This window comes from Dendrobates tinctorius, unplaced genomic scaffold (assembly GCF_039654945.1).
Source record: "Dendrobates tinctorius isolate UK_male_01 unplaced genomic scaffold, ASM3965494v1 ptg000103l, whole genome shotgun sequence".
NCBI classification, from domain to species: Eukaryota; Metazoa; Chordata; class Amphibia; order Anura; family Dendrobatidae; genus Dendrobates; species Dendrobates tinctorius.
The window spans coordinates 8,770,636-8,793,944 of record NW_027361771.1 but is presented as its reverse complement, the minus strand read 5'-3'; the positions used below and the strand labels follow the sequence as shown (position 1 = coordinate 8,793,944).

General features: G+C 47.1%; 1 protein-coding gene across 1 annotated transcript in view; it reads right to left on the bottom strand.

Annotated features, from left to right (window-relative positions):
• Nucleotides 1-23,309, bottom strand: part of ACSF2 (acyl-CoA synthetase family member 2) — a 168,672-nt gene that overhangs the window by 65,691 nt on the left and 79,672 nt on the right. Inside the window, exon 6 of the mRNA XM_073588044.1 lies at nucleotides 11,910-12,072. Within this exon, the coding sequence (XP_073444145.1) occupies nucleotides 11,910-12,072 (163 nt within the window). The remainder of the gene's footprint in view (nucleotides 1-11,909; nucleotides 12,073-23,309) is intronic.

Genomic DNA, 23,309 nt, shown 5'->3' with positions numbered 1-23,309 from the left:
TGCCGATCGCTGCCAGAGATCGTAAGCCTGATGACTGCGGCCTGATGTCCGGAGCTGATGTCCGCAGCCGGATGCCCTGTTCCTGTCGATCGTTGCCAGTTGTCCGGAGTCCAATGCCATTGAGCCCTTGCCTGTACCCAGGCGTGCCGCCTGGCACGTACCATGCTATGGACCTTGGCGTGCCCTCGCACGCACCTTGCTGTGTTTTGCTTATCACGTTTTTGCACTGAATGTTATCCTGAATTTGCCTTAATGAAGATACCTTGAACTTACGTCTTGTCTTGTCCTGTTTCCTGCACTCGTACCTAGTGTCTACTTGAGCCGGCCGTCTGGTGCCAGCAGTCATGGTGGCTCACCCCCTTGGTCTTGCCCCTGACACTCCCTGTATAGGGGGTGGTTCCTCACAAGGTCAGCTCGCCCTAGGTGGGTGGGTGCCACGACCCAGAGGGTCCACTCTAAAGAAAAAGTCAACTCAGTGTAAGCTGACCTCGTCACAATGTGTTCTCACTCTTTGACATTTTATGGACATGGACATTTTGCATTTTACACAACCAATTTTTTCCTACCTTTGACCGTTCGTGCATTTGATTATGGGTATAGTAATAGGCGGTTTTTGATCCAATTACTAAGGCACGCATTTTCTGCAGCACTTTATTTGGTACATATTTAATTAAAAATTATTGATTATTTTTTATTTTTCGCTGCCTTTTTTTTGCTAGAACACTTTTGCAACTTCTATTTTTGGCAGTGTTACAATTGCATGTGTACATCCAGCGAGATACTATGAATATAGTCCTGAGGTGAATAGATGGAACAGACATGTTCATAGTTTTACTTGTTACTAAGCAGTACAGCAATTTCAGGAACTTATTTCTTTAGCAAGAGTCTCCATTTGCGTAACTACAGGTGCTTGTGCACCTTTTTCTACCACACTTTTTCCTTCCACTAAACTTTCCATTAATATGCTTGGCTACATCACTCTGAACAGCCAGCTTCTTTAGCAATGACCTTTTGTGGCTTACGCTCCTTGTGGAGTGTGTCAGTGACTGCCGTCTGGACATCTGTCAAATCAGCAGTCTTCCCCATGATTGTGGAGCTACTGAAACAGACTAATGGACCTTTTCATAAGCTTGGGAAGCCTTTGCAGGTGTTTTAGTTACTTATTCTAATTCACTGACATAATGACTTTTGGGTTTTCATTGGCTGTAAGCCATAATCATCAATATTAACAGAAATAAACACTTGAAATAGATCCCTCTGTTTGTAATAACTCTATATGATATATGAGATTCACTTTTTGTATTGAAGAACTGAAATAAATTAATTTTTGGATGATATTCTAATTTTGCGAGAAGCAACTGTAAATCCTCTACTGATGATGGCATTGTCAAATATCGAATGAACCAGACCAGCCTGTTGCTCACTAGATCCTGCTGTCCACGTTAGAGCTTATTCACAAGCTGCATTTTTCTCATGTGTTTTTTAACGGTTAAAAATACTGCACTCTACAGTATCAGCAAAGTGAATGAGAATTCTAAATTCTCATGTATACGACGCTTATTTTTTCCTTGCGGATTTGAACCATCAAAGCATTTTTTTCAAATCTGCAGCATGTCATTTCTTTCAGTGTTTTTCGCACATTCAAATATATGGTTAGTATACATTAATAAAGACAATGGGTTTGCCATTTCGCTGACTATTAGATTATGTTTGTCCTGTAGTTTATAGAGTTAGAAATCTGACATGTACAGACAGTTCTAACCCATAGAAGCAGCCATCTGTCTAGGGTTGCTCTATGTAATATGCAATATACTTGTCAATACAGCTTTAAAGGGATCCTGTCAGCAGGACTGTGCACAGTAACCTACAGACAGTATCAGGTTGGTGCCGTTATGCTGATTATAATGATACCTGGGTGATGAAATCTGTCTTGTGGTTGTGTAATCTTTATTTTCAGTTAAATGATATGCTCGTGCTCCTCGGCGGGCTGTGAGAGGTGTTCATGTGGTGATCTGATTAGGTATTCATGTGTATGGCTTCTGACAGGTTATTGATCCCTCACTGACCTGCCTCCTAGTTTACATACTACATATACTATTGCGTGGTTAGAAAAAAAAATTACATTAAGCATAATGGCTTTATGTAAGACTTGTAATCGGGTCAGACTTTAAGTTAAGGCTTGGGCTACACCATCTCTTCCATACAGCCAACCTTTGCTCGGTGTCGCTGCTACATCACAGCACAATACAAGTGAAAGGAGTCACATTGCAAATCCAAGCATAATTGCACTGCGTCAAGCAAGTTGCAAAAAACGACATAGCTGAACTTTTTGCTACTTGATTTCCACAGTTGCAGATGTTCCACACGGTCTCTATAAGTAAGAAAGCCATCTGTGCTCACCCTGCACGGCTCCAGCACCGCTTCTCAGCTCTGCTTCTGACCACAGCACAGGAGACCTCTGCAGTCAATCGCTGGACTCGGTGGTGTCGTGACGACCACATCAGCACCATTAAAGGCCCTTGCCACTGACTGCAGCAGTGATGTGAGCGGCTGTTGTGATGCCACCACTGTTGCTAGTCTACAGGTTTCAGGAGCAGCAGTAGAGTGCCATTGCTGAAGCTGTAGAGGACGAGTACAGCTGTTTTTATTTTTTTTTTTTTACTAACAGCAAACAAAGAGTAAAAAAAAAAAATATGCATGGAAACCCATTTAATGAAAACAAAATCTCAAGATGAATCTGTAAGAAGCTTTTCCTATTATAGAATTTAGGTGGCGTTACATTAACAGTGTGTTACATTAACGATGCTGGCAGCATTTGGGTGTTCAACTTTTAGATCACTTTCCATACAGTTGTTTTTTCATGCAATGAGCTGGTAGGTAATTAGCTCTCTGGTGGGAGGCATAAGCAGGGTTCCCTTCTATATAAATCCCAGCAGACTGACTCTAGCTGCCAGTGATTAGTTAGTTTCAGCTAGGCCTGGTCTTTGTGTATCCTTTTATCTACCCGTTTGCCTCCTGACGTAACTTCCCAGTACTGACCCAGCATGTCAACCCCTCTCGCCTCTGAGGTGCACCTACGGCCAACAGCCCTTCCGTGAAAGCAATTCAGATAGCAAGTCCAGATGCCATAACGAGGGTTCAAAGTTGAAGGCCGGAGTTCCTCTGGAATCTGCCAGACGGAGTGGATTCTGCGTAGTCTGTCCGTGCTAGCCCTTTTGGAGCCTGTGGCCTTTGACAGACGTATCGAATATGAATGAAGGACGGCAATCTTAAATAAAGGGGATCTGGTCCTTTCACCAACTAAGACATATTCCTCTTCAATAAAGTCAATGGTATATGTAAAAGTTTAAGAAAACCATTTTTTTTTTTCAATCTTAACACCGTTCCTACATAATTTAAGTAATGAACCATAAGTATCTGCATGCAATTATTATATCCAACAGGACTGCCTAAACATAATCAATGATACATGTTATAAGGTCAAGTATGGTCTGATCCAAAAACTCAATTCAACCACATGTTTCAAAGTATAAAAGTCCTGATGAGGATTAATATATAACCTGAAAAAGCCACAGTGTTTGCTGTAGATAAGAAGTGTTTGAAGCTGGCGATATCTAAGTCTTGTATAAAGAAAACTTCACAACGAGTGCAGATCAGAGGAAACATCTGATCCAAATATCATTCTGATCAATGGAAACAGGGCAAGAATGTGCTGCTCAATATGGTCAGCAATAAGGGAATCAGAACTGTATTACAGTGGGTTCACTGTCAGTAGTACACATACTTCTCTGTCCAATACCATGGTCTTTATTAGACTGCATTCACACATCCGTGTGTCACACTTTGTGATTCATGGACTGGACACGGTTTTCCCAATCTAATGGGCATATATGAGGCTGTCAAGTTTGGGTCAGGAGATCTGCAGTCAGTACTTACATCGCAAGCCTAACTCATATGAGCCTACAGTACATGATCACCAAGTTCTCACATCTCACCCATGCTACTGATCCATGTAAGGGATCCATCAAAACACACTACCTTTTCAGAGCCATTCATATGGGAACACATATTATTGATGCAGTGAGTACATGTACCCCCATTACAGCCCCACCCAACCAATGTGAATTGATGTGAAGAACAGTTGCACATACAGTTGTGGCCAAAAGTATTGCCACCCCTGCAATTTTGTCAGATAATACTCAGTTTCTTCCTTAAAATGATTGCAAACACAAATTCTTTGGTATTATTATCTTCATTTAATTTGTCTTAAATGAAAAAACACAAAAAGAATTGTCCTAAAGCCAAATTGGATATAATTCCACACCAAACATAAAAAAGAGGGTGGACAAAAGTATTGGCACTGTTCGAAAAATCATGTGATGCTTCTCTAATTTGTGTAATTAACAGCACCTGTAACTTACCTGTGGCACCTAACAGGTGTTTGCAATAACTAAATCACACTTGCAGCCAATTGACATGGATTAAAGTTGACTCAACCTCTGTCCTGTGTCCTTGTGTATACCACATTGAGCATGGAGAAAAGAAAGAAGACCAAAGAACTGTCTGAGGACTTGAGAAACCAAATTGTGAGGAAGCATGAGGAATCTCAAGGCTACAAGTCCATCTCCAAAGACCTGAATGTTCCTGTGTCTACCGTGCGCAGTATCATCAAGAAGTTTAAAGCCCAATGGCACTGTGGCTAACCTCCCTAGATGTAGATGGAAAAGAAAAATTGACAAGAGATTTCAACGCAAGATTGTGCGGATGTTGGATAAAGAACCTCGACTAACATCCAAACAAGTTCAAGCTGCCCTGCAGTCCGAGGGTACAACAGTGTCAACCTGTACAATCCGTCGGCATCTGAATGAAAAGGGACTGTATGGTAGGAGACCCAGGAAGACCCCACTTCTTACCCCGAGACATAAAAAAGCCAGGCTGGAGTTTGCCAAAACTTACTTGAAAAAGCCTAAAACACTTTGGAAGAATGTTCTCTGGTCAGATGAGACAAAAGTAGAGCTTTTTGGGGAAAGGCATCAACAGAGTTTACAGGAGAAAAAAAGAGGCATTCAAAGAAAAAAAACACGGTCCCTACAGTCAAACATGGCGGAGGTTCCCTGATGTTTTGGGGTTGCTTTGCTGCCTCTGGCACTGGACTGCTTGACCGTGTGCATGGCATATGAAGTCTGAAGACTACCAACAAATTTTGCAGCATAATGTAGGGCCCAGTGTGAGAAAGCTGGGTCTCCCTCAGAGGTCATGGGTCTTCCAGCAGGACAATGACCCAAAATAGACTTCAAAAAGCACTAGAAAATGGTTTGAGAGTAAGCACTGGAGACTTCTAAGGTGGCCAGCAATGAGTCCAGACCTGAATCCCATAGAATACCTGTGGAGAGATCTAAAAATAGGTATTAGACCTACCGGTAATGATGTTTCCAGGAGTCCATCCTGACAGCACCATGGAGGACGTCTTCCTCCTCCTTACAGGGACAGGAAAAGCACACGAGAGGTTAAAAGGTCATGTCCCACCCCCTCTCCCTCAGTGATTTAACAAATACCACAAGGTGGATGATGCTAGTAACAGTTTAATGAAACAATCATATTACAGCATATGACATAACATAATACAACGTAGTATAACATAACAGGGAGGGAACTACCCGTGCTGTCAGGAGGGACTCCTGGAAACATCATTACCGGTAGGTCTAATACCTATTTTCCAGGACGTCCACCTGACAGCACCATGGAGAGTACCAAAGCACCTTCTCCGGGTGGGATTACCGCCTGTAGAACTTTTCTCCCAAATGCGGTCTGCTGACCAGCTAGCACATCAAGTTTGTAGTGCTTGCAGAATGTATTAAGATTGGCCCAGGTTGCTGCTCTACAGATTTGATCAACCGAGGCCCCTGCCCGTTTGGCCCATGAGGCCGATACCGCCCTTGTAGAGTGGGCCTTTATGGAATCTGGCAGGTTGGCGCCTTTGGCTTGGTAGGCGTAAGAGATTACTGAGGTAATCCAGCGCGCGATGGACGCCTTAGAGGCCTTTTTCCCATTATTTTTCCCCCCAAAAAGGATGAACAGGTTTGGGTCGATGCGCCAGCTATTGGTGGCCTCTAGATAGTCTAGAACTGCCCGCCTCACATCCAGTGAGTGAAGACGCTGTTCCTTTTTATTACGGGGATCACAGAAAGATGGTAACACTATCTCTTGGTTTAAATTTTTAGAAGAGGCTACCTTTGGGGTAAATGCCGGGTCTAACCTTAAGATTATACGGTCATCTCTTTTCTGGAGATATGGGTCCTTAGTGGACAGGGCCTGGATCTCCCCTATTCTTTTGGCCTTCGTAATGGCTACCAGGAAGGCCGTTTTACGAGTGAGAGCAGAGATGGTTATTTTCTCGCCGAGAGCGTAGGGGTCTGTACAGAGAAACCTGAGTACCAGGCCCAGGTACCAAGGCGTGGTGAGCTGCCTAATCGTGGGGCGCAGGCGCTGCGTGGCTCTTATAAATCTTATTACCCAGGGATGGGAAGCTAACTGGTAATCGAAGAAGGCGCTCAAGGCCGAAATCTGAACTTTTAGAGTGCTGGGCTTAAGGCCTTTATTAAACCCTGCCTGCAAAAAGCTTAGTATGCTAGGGAGGTCAGGGGTGCCTGCCACGAGATTGGACCTGCCACCCTCCAGACAGAATCTTTTCCATATCTTTCGATTGATTGCGGATGTCACCGGTTTCCTAATGGCCTGTAGGGTGGATATGACCTGATCCGACAACCCCTTTGCCTTCAGGATGTCCCTCTCAGGATCCAAGCCGATAAGTGGAGTCTTGCTGGGTTCGGGTGGTGGATCGGGCCCTGGTGGATGATGTCCTTCCACAGGGGTAGCTCGACTGGATTTCCTACAGTCATGGCTCCTAGAAGGGGAAACCAACTTCTCTTCGGCCAGTATGGAACGATCAACATCACTCTTGCGTGGTCCTCGCGTATCTTCCTGAGCACTGCCGGTATGAGAGACAGTGGTGGGAACGCATAAGAGAGGGATTCTCCCCAAGTCTAACTCAGGGCGTCTACGCCTTCCGGGTGCTCCGTCGGATTCAGGGAGTAGAATCTGGGGACCTTCGAGTTCTTTCGGCTTGCGAAAAGATCTATACTGGGGTCCCCCAACGCTGACCAAATGGTTGAAGATTTCCACGTTCAGTTCCCACTCTGTCGGGTGGATCTGCTGTCTGCTCAAGTAGTCTGCTACTTCATTCTGGGAACCTTCTAAGTGTACTGCGGTCACTGATTGGACTGTTCGTTCTGCCCAAGTGAATATTTTTCCCGCCAGGGCCTGTAGTGGTTGATGTCTGGGCCCTCCCTGGTGCTTCAGGAATGCCACTGCCATTATATTGTCGGATAATATGCGAACGTGACGATTCTTTAGTACCGACTGGTTTCGCTGCAACGCTTCCCAGACCGCGAAGAGCTCTCTGAAATTGGAGGATCTGGTCCTGATGTCTACTGGCCATTTTCCTTGGAAGATCTTTCCTTCTATGTGGGCTCCCCATCCCCACGCACTGGCGTCTGTGGTGACTACCACGTATGGAGAGGTTGTCCATAGTACGCCCACTTGAAGGTTTCTGGACTGTGTCCACCACCGAAGGGACTCCTTTACTCGTTCTGGCAGCCTTAGGGGTTTGTCTAGCGACGCCTGACTTCTGTCCCACTTTGCGAGGATCTCTCTCTGTAATGATCTTGAGTGGAATTGGGCCCATTGGACACACGGGATGCAGGCCGTCATGAGGCCCAAGACCTCCATTGCCTCTCTTATGGAGCATTGACGCCTCAACAGGTCTCTGATTCTGGCCTGAATAGTCCTCTGCTTCCGCTCGGGTAGCCAGGATATTCTCTCGGCTGAGTCTAGAAGGACTCCGAGAAATACTTTCCTGGTCTCTAGCCTGAGGTCCGACTTCTCCCAATTGATCACCCAGCCAAGGAACACCATTACGATAGTTGCTCGGTTCCTGTCTCGAATGAGCGCTTCTTTGGATCTTGCCACCAGTAGGAAGTCTTCTAGATATGGAATGATCACGATACCCTGATCTCTCAGGTAGGCCACCACCTCCACCACCAGCTTTGTAAAGATTCTGGGAGCTGAAGCCAACCCAAATGGAAGACACTGGAAGTGGAAGTGGCAGGTCCGGGCTGGTAAACTGACCGCAAACCTTAGTAGCCTCTGGGATGAGGGATGGATACGGACCTGGTAGTATGCCTTTTTCAGGTCTAGGGTGCACATGACGGCGTCCCTGTCTATTAGGAGGATTGCGGATCGGATCGATTCCATCCGGAATCTCTTGTACCTGACCCAGGCATTCAGTGGTTTCAAGTTTATGATAGTGCGGGCCTCGCCGGATGGTTTTGTGATCGAAAACAGGGAAGAGTAGTGCCCTCTTCCTCTTTCCGTCTGGGGAACTGGTACTATGACTTTTGAGTTGACCATTTCCTGTAGGTCCGTCCACATTGCAGAGTCCTCCTGGACGACACTGGGGGCAATATATCTGTCGGGGGGAGGTGAATAAAGCTCTATACTGTAGCCTTCCGCGATGGTTCTGAGGACCCACTAATTGTGGGTGACTCGAAACCAATTTGCTGCGAAGTCTCCCCCCAATACCTATGGTGTCATTGCCTCCTCGATCTAGATATTGATGTGAAGAGGGGACCCCTGTTCCTCCCACCTTGGCTGAAGGAGCTCCTATAGGAGCTTCTATTGGACCTTGCCCGACCCCTGAAGTCAGTCTGTCTCCTAGAGAAGGAGCCTCTCCGAAAGGGCTGGGGCCGTCTGGGTTTTTCCTCCGGGAATCCCTTATTTTTATCTGACACTAGCTCTAGAATGTTATCTAGGGCTGGACCAAATACCCTCAGGCCCGAGAAGGGGATGGCACATAGCTTTGTTTTAGAAGTGTTATCCCCAACCAGGATTTAAGCCAGACTGCTCTTCGGGCCGCATTAGAGAGGGAGCTGTTTCTGGCTGCAAACCTCACTGACTCAGCCGACATATCCGACAGGAACGCCGTGGCCGATATCATGAGAGGAAGTGATGCTAGGATCTCTGATCTAGGGGTCTTGTTGGTTAGGTGTTCCTCCAACTGCCCCATCCACAAAAACATAGACCTGGCCACCGAGGTGGCTGCTATGTTGGCCCTAATAAGAGCCGTCCAAGTCTCTCATGTTCTCTTTAACAAGACGTCCGCCTTCCTATCAATCGGGTCTCGGAGACCTGATGAGTCCTTAAATGGGATGGCCGTCTTCTTGGTAACCTTGGCGACTGGAATGTCTATTTTAGGGACTTCCTCCCATGCCCGTGTTTCCTCGGGATCAAAAGGCAGTCAATTTTTAAAGTCTCGGGAGAGTATCAACCGACGCTCTGCCTCTTTCCACTCCTCCTGGACCATTGTCTTGATGTGTTCACTTACAGGGAACACTACCTGTTTAAGGGCCACCAGTCCTCCAAACATTAAGTCCTGTCTGGACTGTGGTTTAGGGACTTCCTCTATTTGCATAGTATTTCTGACTGCCTGGACCAACTCGTCCGTGTCCTCCAGTCTGAACAGGTACTTCCTGCTCTGATCCTGTCTATCCCCCAGGATCTCGCCTTCTTCCTCCTGATCTGAATCCCGGAAGTCGGACTGCTCACTAGGGCTTGCTTCCGAAACTGGGTCTGCTTCCCACCTTGGACGCTTGCGACTCGGCCCTGGGCTAGGGGACTGACGTCGTGCGAGGCTGGCTGTAGAGGCCTGAACTTCCTTCCTTATCAGCGATCTCATTTCGGAAAGGAGGGATGGCTGTTCCTCGCCTATGACCCTTGAGGTACAGGGTCTGCATAGGGTCTTGTTATAGGTGTCTGGCAGCTTTATCCTACATACAGGGCATCGGACCGATTTGGAGGTGGCTTTTGCCGGGTCCTTCTGCCGGTGCCCGCTCGGCCTGCCGCCTGCGGGGAGCCGACCCCCGCCTGCTGTGGCGGTCTGTTGGAGCCGCCACTCCTTCCTCCCGGCGCCGACCGCGCCATCCTCCTGCCAGTGCCCGCTCGGCCTGCCGCCTGCGGGGAGCCGACCTCCGCCTGTTATGGCGGTCTGCTGGAGCCGCAGCTCCTTCCTCCCGGCGCCGACCGCGCCATCCTCCTGCCGGTGCCCGCTCGGCCAGCCACCTACGGGGAGCCGACCATCGCCTGCTATGGCGGTGAATCCTGGAGCCGAGAGCCTCCCATGGGGAGGAACGGCTCCCTCCAGGAGCGTCGTCCTGCTCCTGGCCTTTGGAGCAGAGGGACTCCCCCTCGGAGAGTTTCGGCCCCGGGACCTCTTGACGGGGAAGGATTGGACTGGCCGCACGAACCCCTGAGCCCCTCCGGTAAGTTCAGCGCAGTCTCTCGTGTGTCCCTCCATGCAGGGACAGGAAAAACACTGAGGGAGAGGGGGTGGGACATGACCTTTTAACCTCTCGTGTGCTTTTGCTGTCCCTGTAAGGAGGAGGATGACGTCCTCCATGGTGCTGGAAAATGTCCTGGAAAATGGCAGTTTGGAGAAGGCACCCTTCTAATATCAGGGACCTGGAGCAGTTTGCCAAAGAAGAATGGTCTAAAATTCCAGCAGAGCATTGTAAGAAACTCATTGATGGTTACCGGAAGCGGTTGGTCGCAGTTATTTTGGCTAACGGTTGTGCAACCAAGTATTAGGCTGAAAGTGCCAATACTTTTGTCTGGCCCATTTTTGGAGTTTGGTGTGAAATGATCAATGTTTTGCTTTTTGCTTCATTCTCTTTTGTGTTTTTTCATTTAAGACAAATTAAATGAAGATAATAATACCAAAGAATTTGTGTTTGCAATCATTTTCAGGAAGAAACTGAGTATTATCTGACAAAATTGCAGGGGTGTCAATACTTTTGGCCACAACTGTATATTACAATGCCTTACTCGGGTTTGCTAAGTTAACACAGAGGACTGTGGATGGTCATGGATTCCCAAGAAATTATTGAGCAGCCACAGATTTCAATGAGGACCATGTATGGGCAGCACAGTGGCTCAGTGGATAGCACTGCAGCCTTGCAGAGCTGGAGTTCGAATCCCACCAAGGACAACATCTGCAAGGAGTTTGTATGTTCTCCCCGTGTTTGCGTGGGTTTCCTCCCACATTCCAAAGACATACTGATAGGGAAATTAGATTGTGAGCCTCATCAGGGACAGTGGTGAAAATGTGTGCAAACTGGAAAGCGCTGCGGAATATGTTAGCGCTATATAAAAATAAAGATTATTATTATGTACTGCTTGTCTTTCCCTGTATAACACAATGGTGTTGGTGGTGTTACCAGCAGCAGGACTAATACAATAAGCCTGACTCTAGGGGAGCCCCCCCACTTTCAATACGAACCCAGTCAACCCATTTAAAGGGACTTGGTCAGGACAGAATGACTGTTCAAACGAAGGTGAGGCCAATCATTTACATACACCTGGTTGTTTCCCTCTATCTTCATCCCACTTTTGTTTGATTGACAGCACTTGAGTCAGAGAAGGGTGGAAATAGAAGGAAAACAAGCAGGTGGGAAGGTGCATATAAATGATTGGCCCCATCATGAAGCACTGAGTGCCCACACTTGGTTTGAACAGTCATTCTGTGCTGACAGTCCTTTTAAAAGAGTATTCCCATCTTAGAAAATGTATAGCATATCATTGTGCAGGGAAATCGTAAGGTATGCTCACAGCTTTTTTGCTGCGTGTTTTGTTGAGCAGAAACTCTTGACCCAAATGCTCCTTGTTCTTTTTGGAGAATTTCTGCTCCGAAAACTCAGCAAAGAACGCGCAGAGTGAACATACCCTTAAATGGGGACGACGTGCATTCCTATGTAACAGCCACTGTAGACTCCTTATAATGAAGAATATTCACTCACCGAAGTAAACTGAATGTTGACAGGATCCTCACAGGATATGGTCTTCTGTAAATCATGCACCTGCTTTACAAACTGAGTGCTCCCGGCATCCATCACATCTTGGAACAGAAAGGCACCCGGATACTTTTTGTCCAAGACTATAGCGATGCGCAAATCAGGGAGTCTGGAAAAAAAATTACAAGGCTTCTGAAATTCACGTATGTTAAAGCAGATTTTTATAAATGGTGTGACTGATAGCTCTTAAATCTAGCTAACAGACAAGTGGATCTGAGCAGTATAATAAATTACAATGCCGCAGAATGATACAACTGTAGTTATATTGAAAGATTTAGTGTGCGGATGCCAACAGATAGTACATTGCATCACATCCAAAAGAAAAAATCTCCACAAAACACAATGTAAGCATCTTTGATGGATATACTAATATATATGATGTGGATAGGCTGGAGAAAAAAATAGCGCAATAGGGTCTTATCCCATAAACATTAAGAAGAGCAGATAACGCTAACCTGATCCATACAATTTTGAGTCTTAGAATGTTGTTCATCTGCCGCAGATCCACGGGTCGCCAAACCACTTCCAACAGAAACCAGGAAGGATTTGTGGACTTGTTCTGCTGATTATTGAAGACGCCAATTTCAGAAAATTAGACATCTGCTTTTATTCTGAATTAAACCTCACGTCTAATTAATTTTCTGAAATTTGCCTCTTAAAGGAAAGGTGCCGCAATTTTATATAATTTGCAAAAAAAGAGTAAGTAACAAAACATGTTGCTTCAGCAAAAGTTGTACTAACTAGGATTTATGGTTTGTTTGTAATAATGTTTTAAATGTAGCCACTGGGCGCTGCCATCTTGATTTGCAGATCTGTGGAGGACTCATACAGTCTGCAAATATGGCCATCCCTGGACATAGGAGACCGCGTCGGCTCCCGACCCCACCATGCAGCCTCATTAGCAGTGAACTGGGCACGCCCCTGTGGGCTGCACCATTCACTGCTGTAGGTGTGGCTGGGCGCCATTTTACTGTAGCCCAGTGCTATCTGCTGAGCTCCACTTTCTGCACCGTGCTTCCTGCTCCAGCTCCACTGTCCTCCTGCTCTGTCTCCGCCTCCTCACTCACACACAGCCCCAGTGATCTCTAGTAATCTGATCTGACACCTTTGCTTTTATGAGAGCTTTTATAGGTGTCTGAGGAGGACAGTGACATATACAGCCCATAGTCTAGTGTATAATTGGGGGGGCTGGAAGTTTCACCAGTGTGGGCATATCTGTAATACTGTCTCCTGTGATACTGCCTGCTGAGCCATGTATCTAATCCTCTCCTGTGTGATACTGACTGCTGAGCCGTGTATCTAATCCTCTCCTGTGTGATACTGTCTTCTCTGCCGTGTGATACTGCTCTCCTGAAATACTCTGTGCTGCTGTCACCCTGCTCCCAGAATCCTTGCTGCCTGCCATCCTCGGTGACCGAAGACCCCATTTCTCTCCTCAGATCCTGTCCTGGCGATGTGTGAAAGCAAGGCGACAGGGGCCTGATATATGGAGGAAGGAGCAGGGTGACAGCAGCACAGAGTATTTCAGGAGAGCAGTGTGCTGGTCTATGGGGGGGTCACAGAGGGAGATGTATGGGGGAAGGAGCAGGGTGACAGCAGCACAGAGTATTTCAGGAGAACAGTGTGCTGGTCTGTGGGGGGCACAGAGGGAGATATATGGTGGAGGAGCAGGGTGACAGCAGCACAGAGTATTTCAGAAGAGCAGTGTGCTGGTCTATGGGGGGCGCCCTGTTCGGTGCCAGGGATTGTACATAGAGCGCTGTGTTTTATACACATGGATGGACCGTCTTCTTGTCTGCTCCACAGAAATCCAGGAAACATTTCTGCTGATTGGTGACCTGTTCTGATCCAGACTTTACATGAAAAGACAGTCAGTATAACTTTGCAGGCCCCATCAAAATGGCTGCTCACTGTGTTCCTAGATGTCATCCTCTCTTTTCCCTTAGCAAGCACCCAGTAGGGGAGGAGAGGAGTGACACCACACCCATGTCAGCAGATTCCGCCCATACAGTGTCCATTTTAGGGCATGATCATATATCAAAATCAAACATCATTGACACTATGCCCATAATTACTGCAGGACAGTAATGTGAGCTAGTTGTACAGTACACTAGGTTTTTGTGCCAAATTTCAGTATCTGCTCCCCCTAGTGTTAACAAGTGGAAATGCCAAACTTTTTAAAATTATTTTTCATATTTTACAAAATTAAAAACAAATGATAATATTTTTTAAGAAAATGTAAACATTAATTCTTTACATTTTTTCAATTGCTGAAAACATTTTTTTGGGATGGCACCTTCCCTTTAAATAATCAGCAGTGGGAATTCCACAAATCCTTCCTGATTTCTAATATCTGATGTGAACATGGGGAGATCCCCAGTACTACTCCTCCATCTGGTGTGCCTGCTGGGAGTTTCTCTACAGTACACTGGTTTCCAAAACTTTGACAATATATTTCGATATGGGAACTGTCAATTGTCCCAGTGTGGGCTCCACTTATAGGTATTAAGCTGCCATAATCAAAAAGGTCAGACAAACCCAGAGAACAAGTAAGGGATGAATAAGCAAATGTGGGAAAGTTCCAGAAATAGTCAAGTAATATATATAAAAGGGCAAATGAGGCGAATATCCTTAGCTACTTACCGGTAAGGGTATTTTTTGGAGCCCATGACAGCACCACGAGAGAGGGGATCCACCATTCAAGAACAGGAAACCTACAGACATAAAAGGGTGGCAAGTTTCCCATGGATCAGTTGGATATCAGAGCACGAGAGGACCTCCCATGGTTAATGTCAGAAGCATACAATACACCTTACTCCAGATGATTTCACAACTATGAAAACTTATAAGTAGAAGAAGTGCTCACCCACACGTGAAGGGGGGGAATATAAGGATGCTGTCATGGGCTCTGAAAAATACTGTTACCGGTAAGTAACTAAGACTTTATTCGGTCTCCCATAACAGTACCACGAGAGAATTACAGAGAGGTAAGAATTTTAGGGAGGGACTACAGCCTGAAGCACCCTTATTGCAAATGTGAGATTAGAAGAGACACCTATATCAAGCCTATAAGGATTATAAAAGGTGGAAGAAGACCATGTAGCTGCTTTACATATCTGCTCTATCGAGACCTCCGATCTTTCAACAAGGAGACTGCCATGGCCCTTGTGGTGAGCCCTTAGACCTTCTGGCACCATCTTGCCACTTGATATATAAGTTTATGCAATGGCCTACCTGATCCACCAAGCTAAAGTGCTTTTTGACATCCTAAGACCCTTTCTAGCCCCCTGGAAGTACAAAAATAGGAAATTATCCTTTTCCAAGGATTAGTGACTGACAAGTACATGGAGCGAGGAAATGGTTGAGGAGGTAAGAGTGGCTGGGACCCTAGGAGGTAGCGACCATGCTATTTTAGAATTCTGGATAACTAGACGAGGAAGACCTATGAACACTCACACTTCAAGGTTAGATTTCAGAAAGGCAGATTTTAAGGGATGCAGAAAGAGAATCGGAGGGATCCAAAGCCTGGATATCCTCATGGACAAAAATGTCCAGGAAGGATGGGAAATCTTGAAAAATGAAATTCTCAAAGCACAATCGTTAATTCCAAAAAGAGGGAAGAATACGAAGCATTTAAGGAAACCAGGATGGATGAACACAGAACTTAAACACATGCTCAAAAGGAAGAAAGGTTTATCAAATGGAAAGAGGGAGGCATATCTAAAGAAGAATATAATGCTGTTAGCAGAACCTGCAGGGCACGAATCATATTATCTAAAGCTGACAATGAATTAAGGCTTGAAACAGACGTCAAAAAGCAATAATAAAGGATTTTGGGGATATGTCAAAAGTAAAAGAAAAGTCAAAGATGCTATAGGATTTTTACAGGATGAAAATGATGAAATGGTAAGAAAGGATGTTGAGAAGGCTGAACTTTTAAATTCCTATTTTGTATCTGTTTTCTCTCAGAAAGGAAATGTAAGATCAACTGATGTTCACTGTCCTATTAAAGGAATAGAAGAATCCAGGATATCTATAAACAGAAAGATAGTGATGAAACACTTACCTAACATAAATGAATTCAAGTCTCCAGGTTCAGATGAATTACTCCCCAGAGTACTGAAGGAGATGGCAGAAGAAATTTTTGATCCACTCTCCATAATCTTAAATTCTTGGAGAACAGAAGTTCCAGAAGACTGGAGAAGAGCAAATGTTGTTCCTATCTTCAAAAAGGGGAAGAAAGCGGCCCCAGGGAACTATAAGTCTATACCAGGAAAGATCTTTGAACAAATTATTAAACATGTCTGTAAGTACCTGGATAAGAATGAAGTGATTAACCAGAGTCAGCATGGGTTTGTAACTATTAAGTCATAAGAGAAAACAAGGGCGGGGGCGCAGACATAGGGCTTCACCTGGTATAAATCAATTAAAATATAAAAGTACTCTGGAGTACTCACCCTTTATGGGTTGTGTTCAGACACAACCACTCTCAACGTTTGTTGCAGTCATATAGCTGCTGCAGAGCTCGTGCAGGTGGACAGCGTCCACTAGGTATCATAAGTTGAGGATCCAAGAAAAGCACTTCTGAGCATCCGCGCTGCTTTAGTGATAAGAATTCTTCAGAAATCCATATAAATCTTTCAAGTTCTTTATTATATGTACTATAGAAACTACGCGTTTCGAGGTGACAAACCGCACCTCTTCTTCAGGTTACAGTACAACTCTGTACTGTAACCTGAAGAAGAGGTGCGGTTTGTCACCTCGAAACGCGTAGTTTCTGTAGTACATATAATAAAGAACTTGAAAGATTTATATGGATTTCTGAAGAATTCTTATCACTAAAGCAGCGCGGATGCTCAGAAGTGCTTTTCTTGGATCCTCAACTTATGGAACTATTAAGTCATGTCAGACTAACTTACTTTCCTTCTATGACAGAATCACTGACTGGGTGGATCAGGGAAATGCTGTACATATAAGTATTTCTTGACTTTAGTAAAGCATTTGACAAAGTATCTCACACCATCCTTATTGAAAAAATGACTAAGTATGGAATGGATAAGGCAACTGTTAGGTGGATTCATAACTGGCTTCGTGATCAGACCCAAGAGTGGTCGTAAACGGCTGCACATCCAGTTGGAAGAATGTCTCAAGTGGGGTACCACAGGGCTCTGTCCTAGGCCCTGTATTGTTCAATATCTTTATCAATGATTTAGATTAAGGAATTGAGGGTACACTGATTAAATTTGCTGATGACACAAAGCTAGGAAGGATAGCTAATACTAGAGAAGAGAGAGAGAGGATTCAAAAAAATATAAATAAACTGGAGAAGTGGGCAGCAACTAACAGAATGGTTTTTAACAGGGAAAAATGCAAAGTACTACATCTGGGCAATAAAAATGAAAAAAGCATATAAAGAATGGGAGGAATAGGGCTAAGCAACAGCACATATGAAAAAGACTTGTTTATACTAATAGATCATAAACTGAACTTGAGTCAACTGTGTGATGCAGCAGCAAAAAAGGCAAATGCAATTCTGGGATGTATTAACCTGAAGCATACAGTTTAGATCTCGTGAAGTCATTATCCCCCTCTAATCCTCTTTGGTCAGACCTCATCTGGAATACTGTGTCCAGTTATTGGCACCACAATTTAAAAAAAGACATCAACAAACTGGAGCAAGTTCAGAGAAGAGCGACCAGAATGGTGACCGGTCTGCAAACCATGTCCTATGAGGAACAGTTACAGGATTTGGGAATGTTTAGCTTGCAAAAAAGAAGACTGAGAGGATACTTAATAGCTGTCTACAAATATCTCAAGGGCTGTCACATTGTAGAAGGAACATCTTTATTCTCATTTGCACAAGGAAAAACTAGAAGCAATGGGATGAAACTGAATTGGAGGAGACACAGATTAGATATTAGAAAAAACTTTTTGACAAATAGGGTGATCAATGAGTGAAGTGGAAAAGGCTGCCACGAGAGGTGGTAAGTTCTCCTTCAATGGAAGTCTTCAAACAGAGGCTGGACAGATATCTGTCTGGGATGATTTAGTGAATCCTGCTTTGAGAAGGGGGGTTGTACCAGATGACCCAGGAGGTCCTTTCCAACTCTACCATTCTATGATTCTATGAAGTACTCTAACAGGCACCTCCTGACATCAAGTGTATAAAGCTTCATTTCCTTCTGGTTCTTAAAATTGGGTTGGAAGAAACGGACAACTATTTCCTGCAACCAATGGCATTTGGACTCTACCTTCAATAAGTATGATGAATCTGGCTTTAGGATAACACTATCCTCCAGGAACTGAGTACATGGTGGAAACCTAGAAATAACCTAGGTATCACTCACCTTTCGGGCAGATACTAATGCGACCAGGAAGGCTACTTTAAGGGAAAGCACCTTTATTGGGCCAGACTCAATGGGTTCAATTGGGGAACCTGTCATAGCTGTTAGGACCAGAATCAGGTCCCACAGCATTATTCTCTCCTTAAGTATGGGCCTACATCTAGTTGACGCTTCAATAAATCTAGCTATCCAGTAATTCCCCGCGAGATCACAGCTAAACAGGGCCCCCATTGCTGATACCTGGACTTTGAGAGTACTAATGGATAGACCCATATCAAGCCTTTTATGACGGAACTCCAGAATTTGAACTACTGTGTGCGACGAGCGTCAGCTTACGCTGAGTCGTTTTTCCTTTTAGAGTGGACCCTCTGGGCCGTGGCACCCACCCACCTAGGGCGAGCGAACCTAGTGAGAACCCACCCCCTGTACAGGGAGTGTCAGGGGCAAGACCAAGGGGGTGAGCCACCACGGCAGCTGGACCAGACGGCCGGCTCAGGGAGACACTATTGAGTGTCAGGCAACAGGACGAACAGGATACGAAACATTAAGCGAAGTCACAGGATTTCTTCAGCAAACGTGGTTACACACTTTAATCAGATACAAGGCAAAAACAGAAAATCAGATGCAGGGCACCAACGGTGAAACACGGCATGGTGCGTACAAGGGCACGCCAAATGTTCCAGACATAACACGTGCAGATAACATACCAGAGTCCAGGGCTCGGTACGTGTTAGGGATCACACCAGAGTTCCTAAGAAGGATGCGTGCTAGAAGACACGCCAGGATCCAAGACAGGGTGCGATGGCATCGGACTCCGGACTACTGGCAACGACCGACAGGATCCAGGCATCAGGCTGCAGAAATCAGCTCCGGACATCAGGCCACAGTCATCTGGTTCCGGTCAGCAGGTTTTGGGAATCCGGCAGGCAAGCCAGGGTTCAAGGAAGGGTGCGTGCTTGGAGCCACGCCAGGGTTCAAGGAAGGGTGCGTGCTTGGAGACTCGCCAGGGTTCATTCAAGGACGGAGGCCTGCATGTGCAAAGAGCACGCCAGGGACAGGTTCAAGGACGGAGGCCTGCAAGTGTAGAGGGCACGCCAGGGACAGGTTCAAGGACAGAGGCCTGCGCGTGTAGAGGGACACGCCAGGGACAGGTACAACATACAAACAAGGTGCGTGTATAGAGACACGCCAAGGTCAAAGTTCAAGGCAGAGTCCTCTGCATGCAGAGAGGCATGCCAGGGTCAGGTTCCGAGACAGAGTGCATGCCAAGAGTCACGCCAGGGTTCAGACTAAGGAAAGAACCTGCGCGCGCAAGGGACACGCCAGGTTACATGGCAAAACCTGCGCATACCTTTACAGAAGCACGGGGAGGTATGCCAAGGAGCAGGCGAGGACCTACGCGTGCTATAGAGAGCACGTAGACCACAGTGCAGAAACAGTGTGAAGTGCAAGGAAGCACAGAGAGCACGGCTGGGGCACTGGCTAGCTGATCGGTCTGCAGCACTGACAGGCGGGCAAGACTCCAGCGAACCCGGCTGAGGCATAGCAGGCGACACAGCTGTCACTGACCGACGAGCACGGCTGAGGCACAAGCAGGCGGGCACGTCTGAGGCACAAGCAGGAGGCTAGGAAGGCCAGATGCATGCAAAGGGCACACAAAGCAACAAAGCAAAGCAAGACAAGAAACAAGGCAGAGCTAGGCAGGTACGGAACGGAAACTTAAGCAGAAACAGAGCCAGGTCAGAGCGAGAACAGAGCTAGCAGCGGAGCGTAGGCCAAAGCCCAGAGTCGGGCTAAGGCAGAGCCTTGGGACTAGCGTGGATATGTGCAAGAGAGCACGATATTACAGAGTCTAGCAGCTGAGCGTAGGCCGAAGCCCAGAGCCGGGTCAAGGAAGAACCTTGAGACTAGACATGGAAATGTGCAAGAGAGCACCAGAGGGCAGAGTACGGAAAACCAGGCAGAGACAAGAAACATGAGAAGTACTACAAGGCTCACAATAGCAAAGACCAAACATGGCGAAACAGGCTAAGGCAGAGAACAGCGGAAGTACTACAAGGCAAAGCAAGGCAAGGACAAACATGGCACGAGAGACAATACAAGACATGGCACGAGACAAGAGGCAGAGTACAAGCACAGAGATGCACTACAGAGCAGAGTGCAGGGGCACAGAATACAGAGAGTGACCGAGCAGACCAAGCAGCCATGCAGGGAAGCAACACGATACTCAGGCCCTGACCATAGGGAGGGGCGGTCTGATATAGCACCATAGTACCAGTACTTCCGGGACAGGACCAGGGAGGGACTTTGGGTTCAGATCCTCTAGGATGTCACGCTCGCGCCTTGGCTGAATGGCGCGAGTCGGGGGGCTGTGGCCCCACTGTGTCACAAACCAGACTACCCTGGAAGGGGCGTAACTACGGCAGCTACCTTGGTCTTCACTGGAGCCTCTGATGGTGAGGTCAGGCTTGTGCGGCAGGTAGCTGCCGGGTGCCACTCCAGGGTGGTGTCTGGCTGTGGCTGCTGATCCCACTCGGGAACAGGACACCTGGACAGATGCTTAGAGACACAGGACTGGCGGGCACGGCTTGGAGAGACAGGACTGGCGGGCACGGCTTGGAGAGACAGGACTGGCGGGCACGGCTTGGAGACACAGGACAGACTGGCGTGGTATGAGAAGGGGCAGGTAGGGACCTGTTCACACAGCAGGTGTAGGCAGGAGGGAGTGGTGTATGATGGAACAGGATTTGGACCTGTTCACACAGGAGGTGCAGGTATGGATATAGGCAGGAGTGTGGAGTAGGCTGGGCGGCACGAGAGCCGTGCAGGCAGAGCGGCTAAGTAGCCGAGCAGGCAGAGCGGCTAAGGAGCCGAGCAGGCAGAGCGGCTAAGGAGCCGTGCAGACAGAGCGGCTAGGGAGCCGTGCAGACAGAGCGGCTAGGGAGCCGTGCAGACAGAGCGGCTAGGGAGCCGTGCAGACAGAGCGGCTAGGCAGCCGTGCAGACAGAGCGGCTAGGCAGCCGTGCAGACAGAGCGGCTAGGGAGCCGTGCAGACAGAGCGGCTAGGGAGCCGTGCAGACAGAGCGGCTAGGGAGCCGTGCAGACAGAGCGGCTAGGGAGCCGTGCAGACAGAGCGGCTAGGGAGCCGTGCAGACAGAGCGGCTAGGGAGCCGTGCAGACAGAGCGGCTAGGGAGCCGTGCAGACAGATAAGGAGGACACAAGGAAAGACACGGCAGAGAAGGAACCACAGACAAGGAGACTGACAGACAGAGGTAAAACTGAGTTCAGACAGAGACTCAGGGACAAAGACACAAGGACCAGGATATTCTGCCTCCTGGCAGGCGGACAGAGTACAGACAAGGTACTGGGAACAAGACTCAAGGGCCAGGATATTCTGCCTCCTGGCAGGCGGACAAGGTACAAAGCGAGACAAAGAGTATTCCTACAGAGAAGGAGATACACAGAACAGGGCCTGGCTTCCTCAGCAGCAAGATACTAACTGAGTATAGACATTGCACAGGCAATGTTTCAGTGGGAGTGGCGAAACTAAATAGTCAAGGGCTCCAGGTGATTGGTAAAGGACATATTACACAGGTGCACCCTGACTGCATAAGAACCAGAGAGTTCAGGCGCCACCCCCCTATACACACAGTCTGGAAACATGGAGAGCAGAGGCACAGAGCTGGCAACAGACAGAATTCACAGCATGGCTTGAAGCAGAAAGTAAGTTGGTGTGCGGGGGATGGGAGGCCATGCAGTGATGCCAGCAGGGTTGTTACACAGGATCATAGAGAGCATTGCTAGAACAGCCTGGGTAGAACCATAGAGGAGGTCACATGATCAGGGGTTTCCAGGAATACAGCGGATTGCAGAATCAGAGCAGGGCTGGAACATAGGAAAGGTCACATGATCAGGGGTTTCAGGAATACAGCGGATTGCAGAATCAGAGCAGAACTGGAACATAGGAAGGGTCACATGATCAGGGGTTTCCAGGAATACAGCGGATTGCAGAGTCATACAGAGACGGATGGTTACCCAGCAACAGCATGCAGCCATGAGGTAAGGCGCACGTGCACACTGCTCCAGACATCTTTCGGCATGACAGACATGGCGGACATGACACAGTGACCTCCCGCTGATCTTAAAATTTGAGGTGGCCAAAAACCTTTTCCAGGTTCTGGTGTAGATTTTGGTTGTGAAAACTTTCCTTCTCTTTAGAAGAGTGACTATCAGATTAGGAGAAAATCCTCTTTCCCTTAAAGGGAATCTGTCACCCTTTTTTTGGACTATGAGCTGCCGGCATCGACATCAGGGGCTTATCTACAGCAGTCTGTAATGCTGTAGATAAGCCTCCGATGTAACCTGAAAGATACGAAAAATGAGTTATATTATACTCACCCGGCGTCCGGTCCAGTCCGATGGGTGTAGCCGTCCGGTCCGGCGCCTCCCATCTTCATACAATGCCATCCTCTTCTTCCCTTCCTGTCGTGGCTCTGGCGCAGGCACACTGTTCTGCCCTGTTGAGGGTAGAGCAGAGTCCTGCAGTGCTCAGGCGCCGGGACAGGTCCGGCGCCTGCGCACTGCAGTATTCTGCCCTGCCCTCAACAGGGCAGAGCAGTGCGCCTGCGTCGGAGACATGACAGGAAGGGAAGAAGAGGACAGCATCGCTGCAAGATGGGAGGCGCCGGACCGCAACACCCATCGAACCAAGACCGGACCACCCCCCCGGTGAGTATATTCTAACTCTTTTTTCTTATCTTTCAGGTTACATCGGGAGCTTATCTACAGCATTACAAAATGCTGTAGATAAGCCCCTGATGTCGATGCCGGCAGCTCATAGTCCAAAAAAAGGGTGACAGATTCCCTTTAACAATGACATTTCAAATTCCATGCCGTCAGGTGAAGCACGGCCACTCGCGGATGGCAGACTGGCACATGGGAGAGGAGATCCGGGAGCACCCTAAGCTTGGTGATCGACATGGTCCTCAGCCACGAAAACCA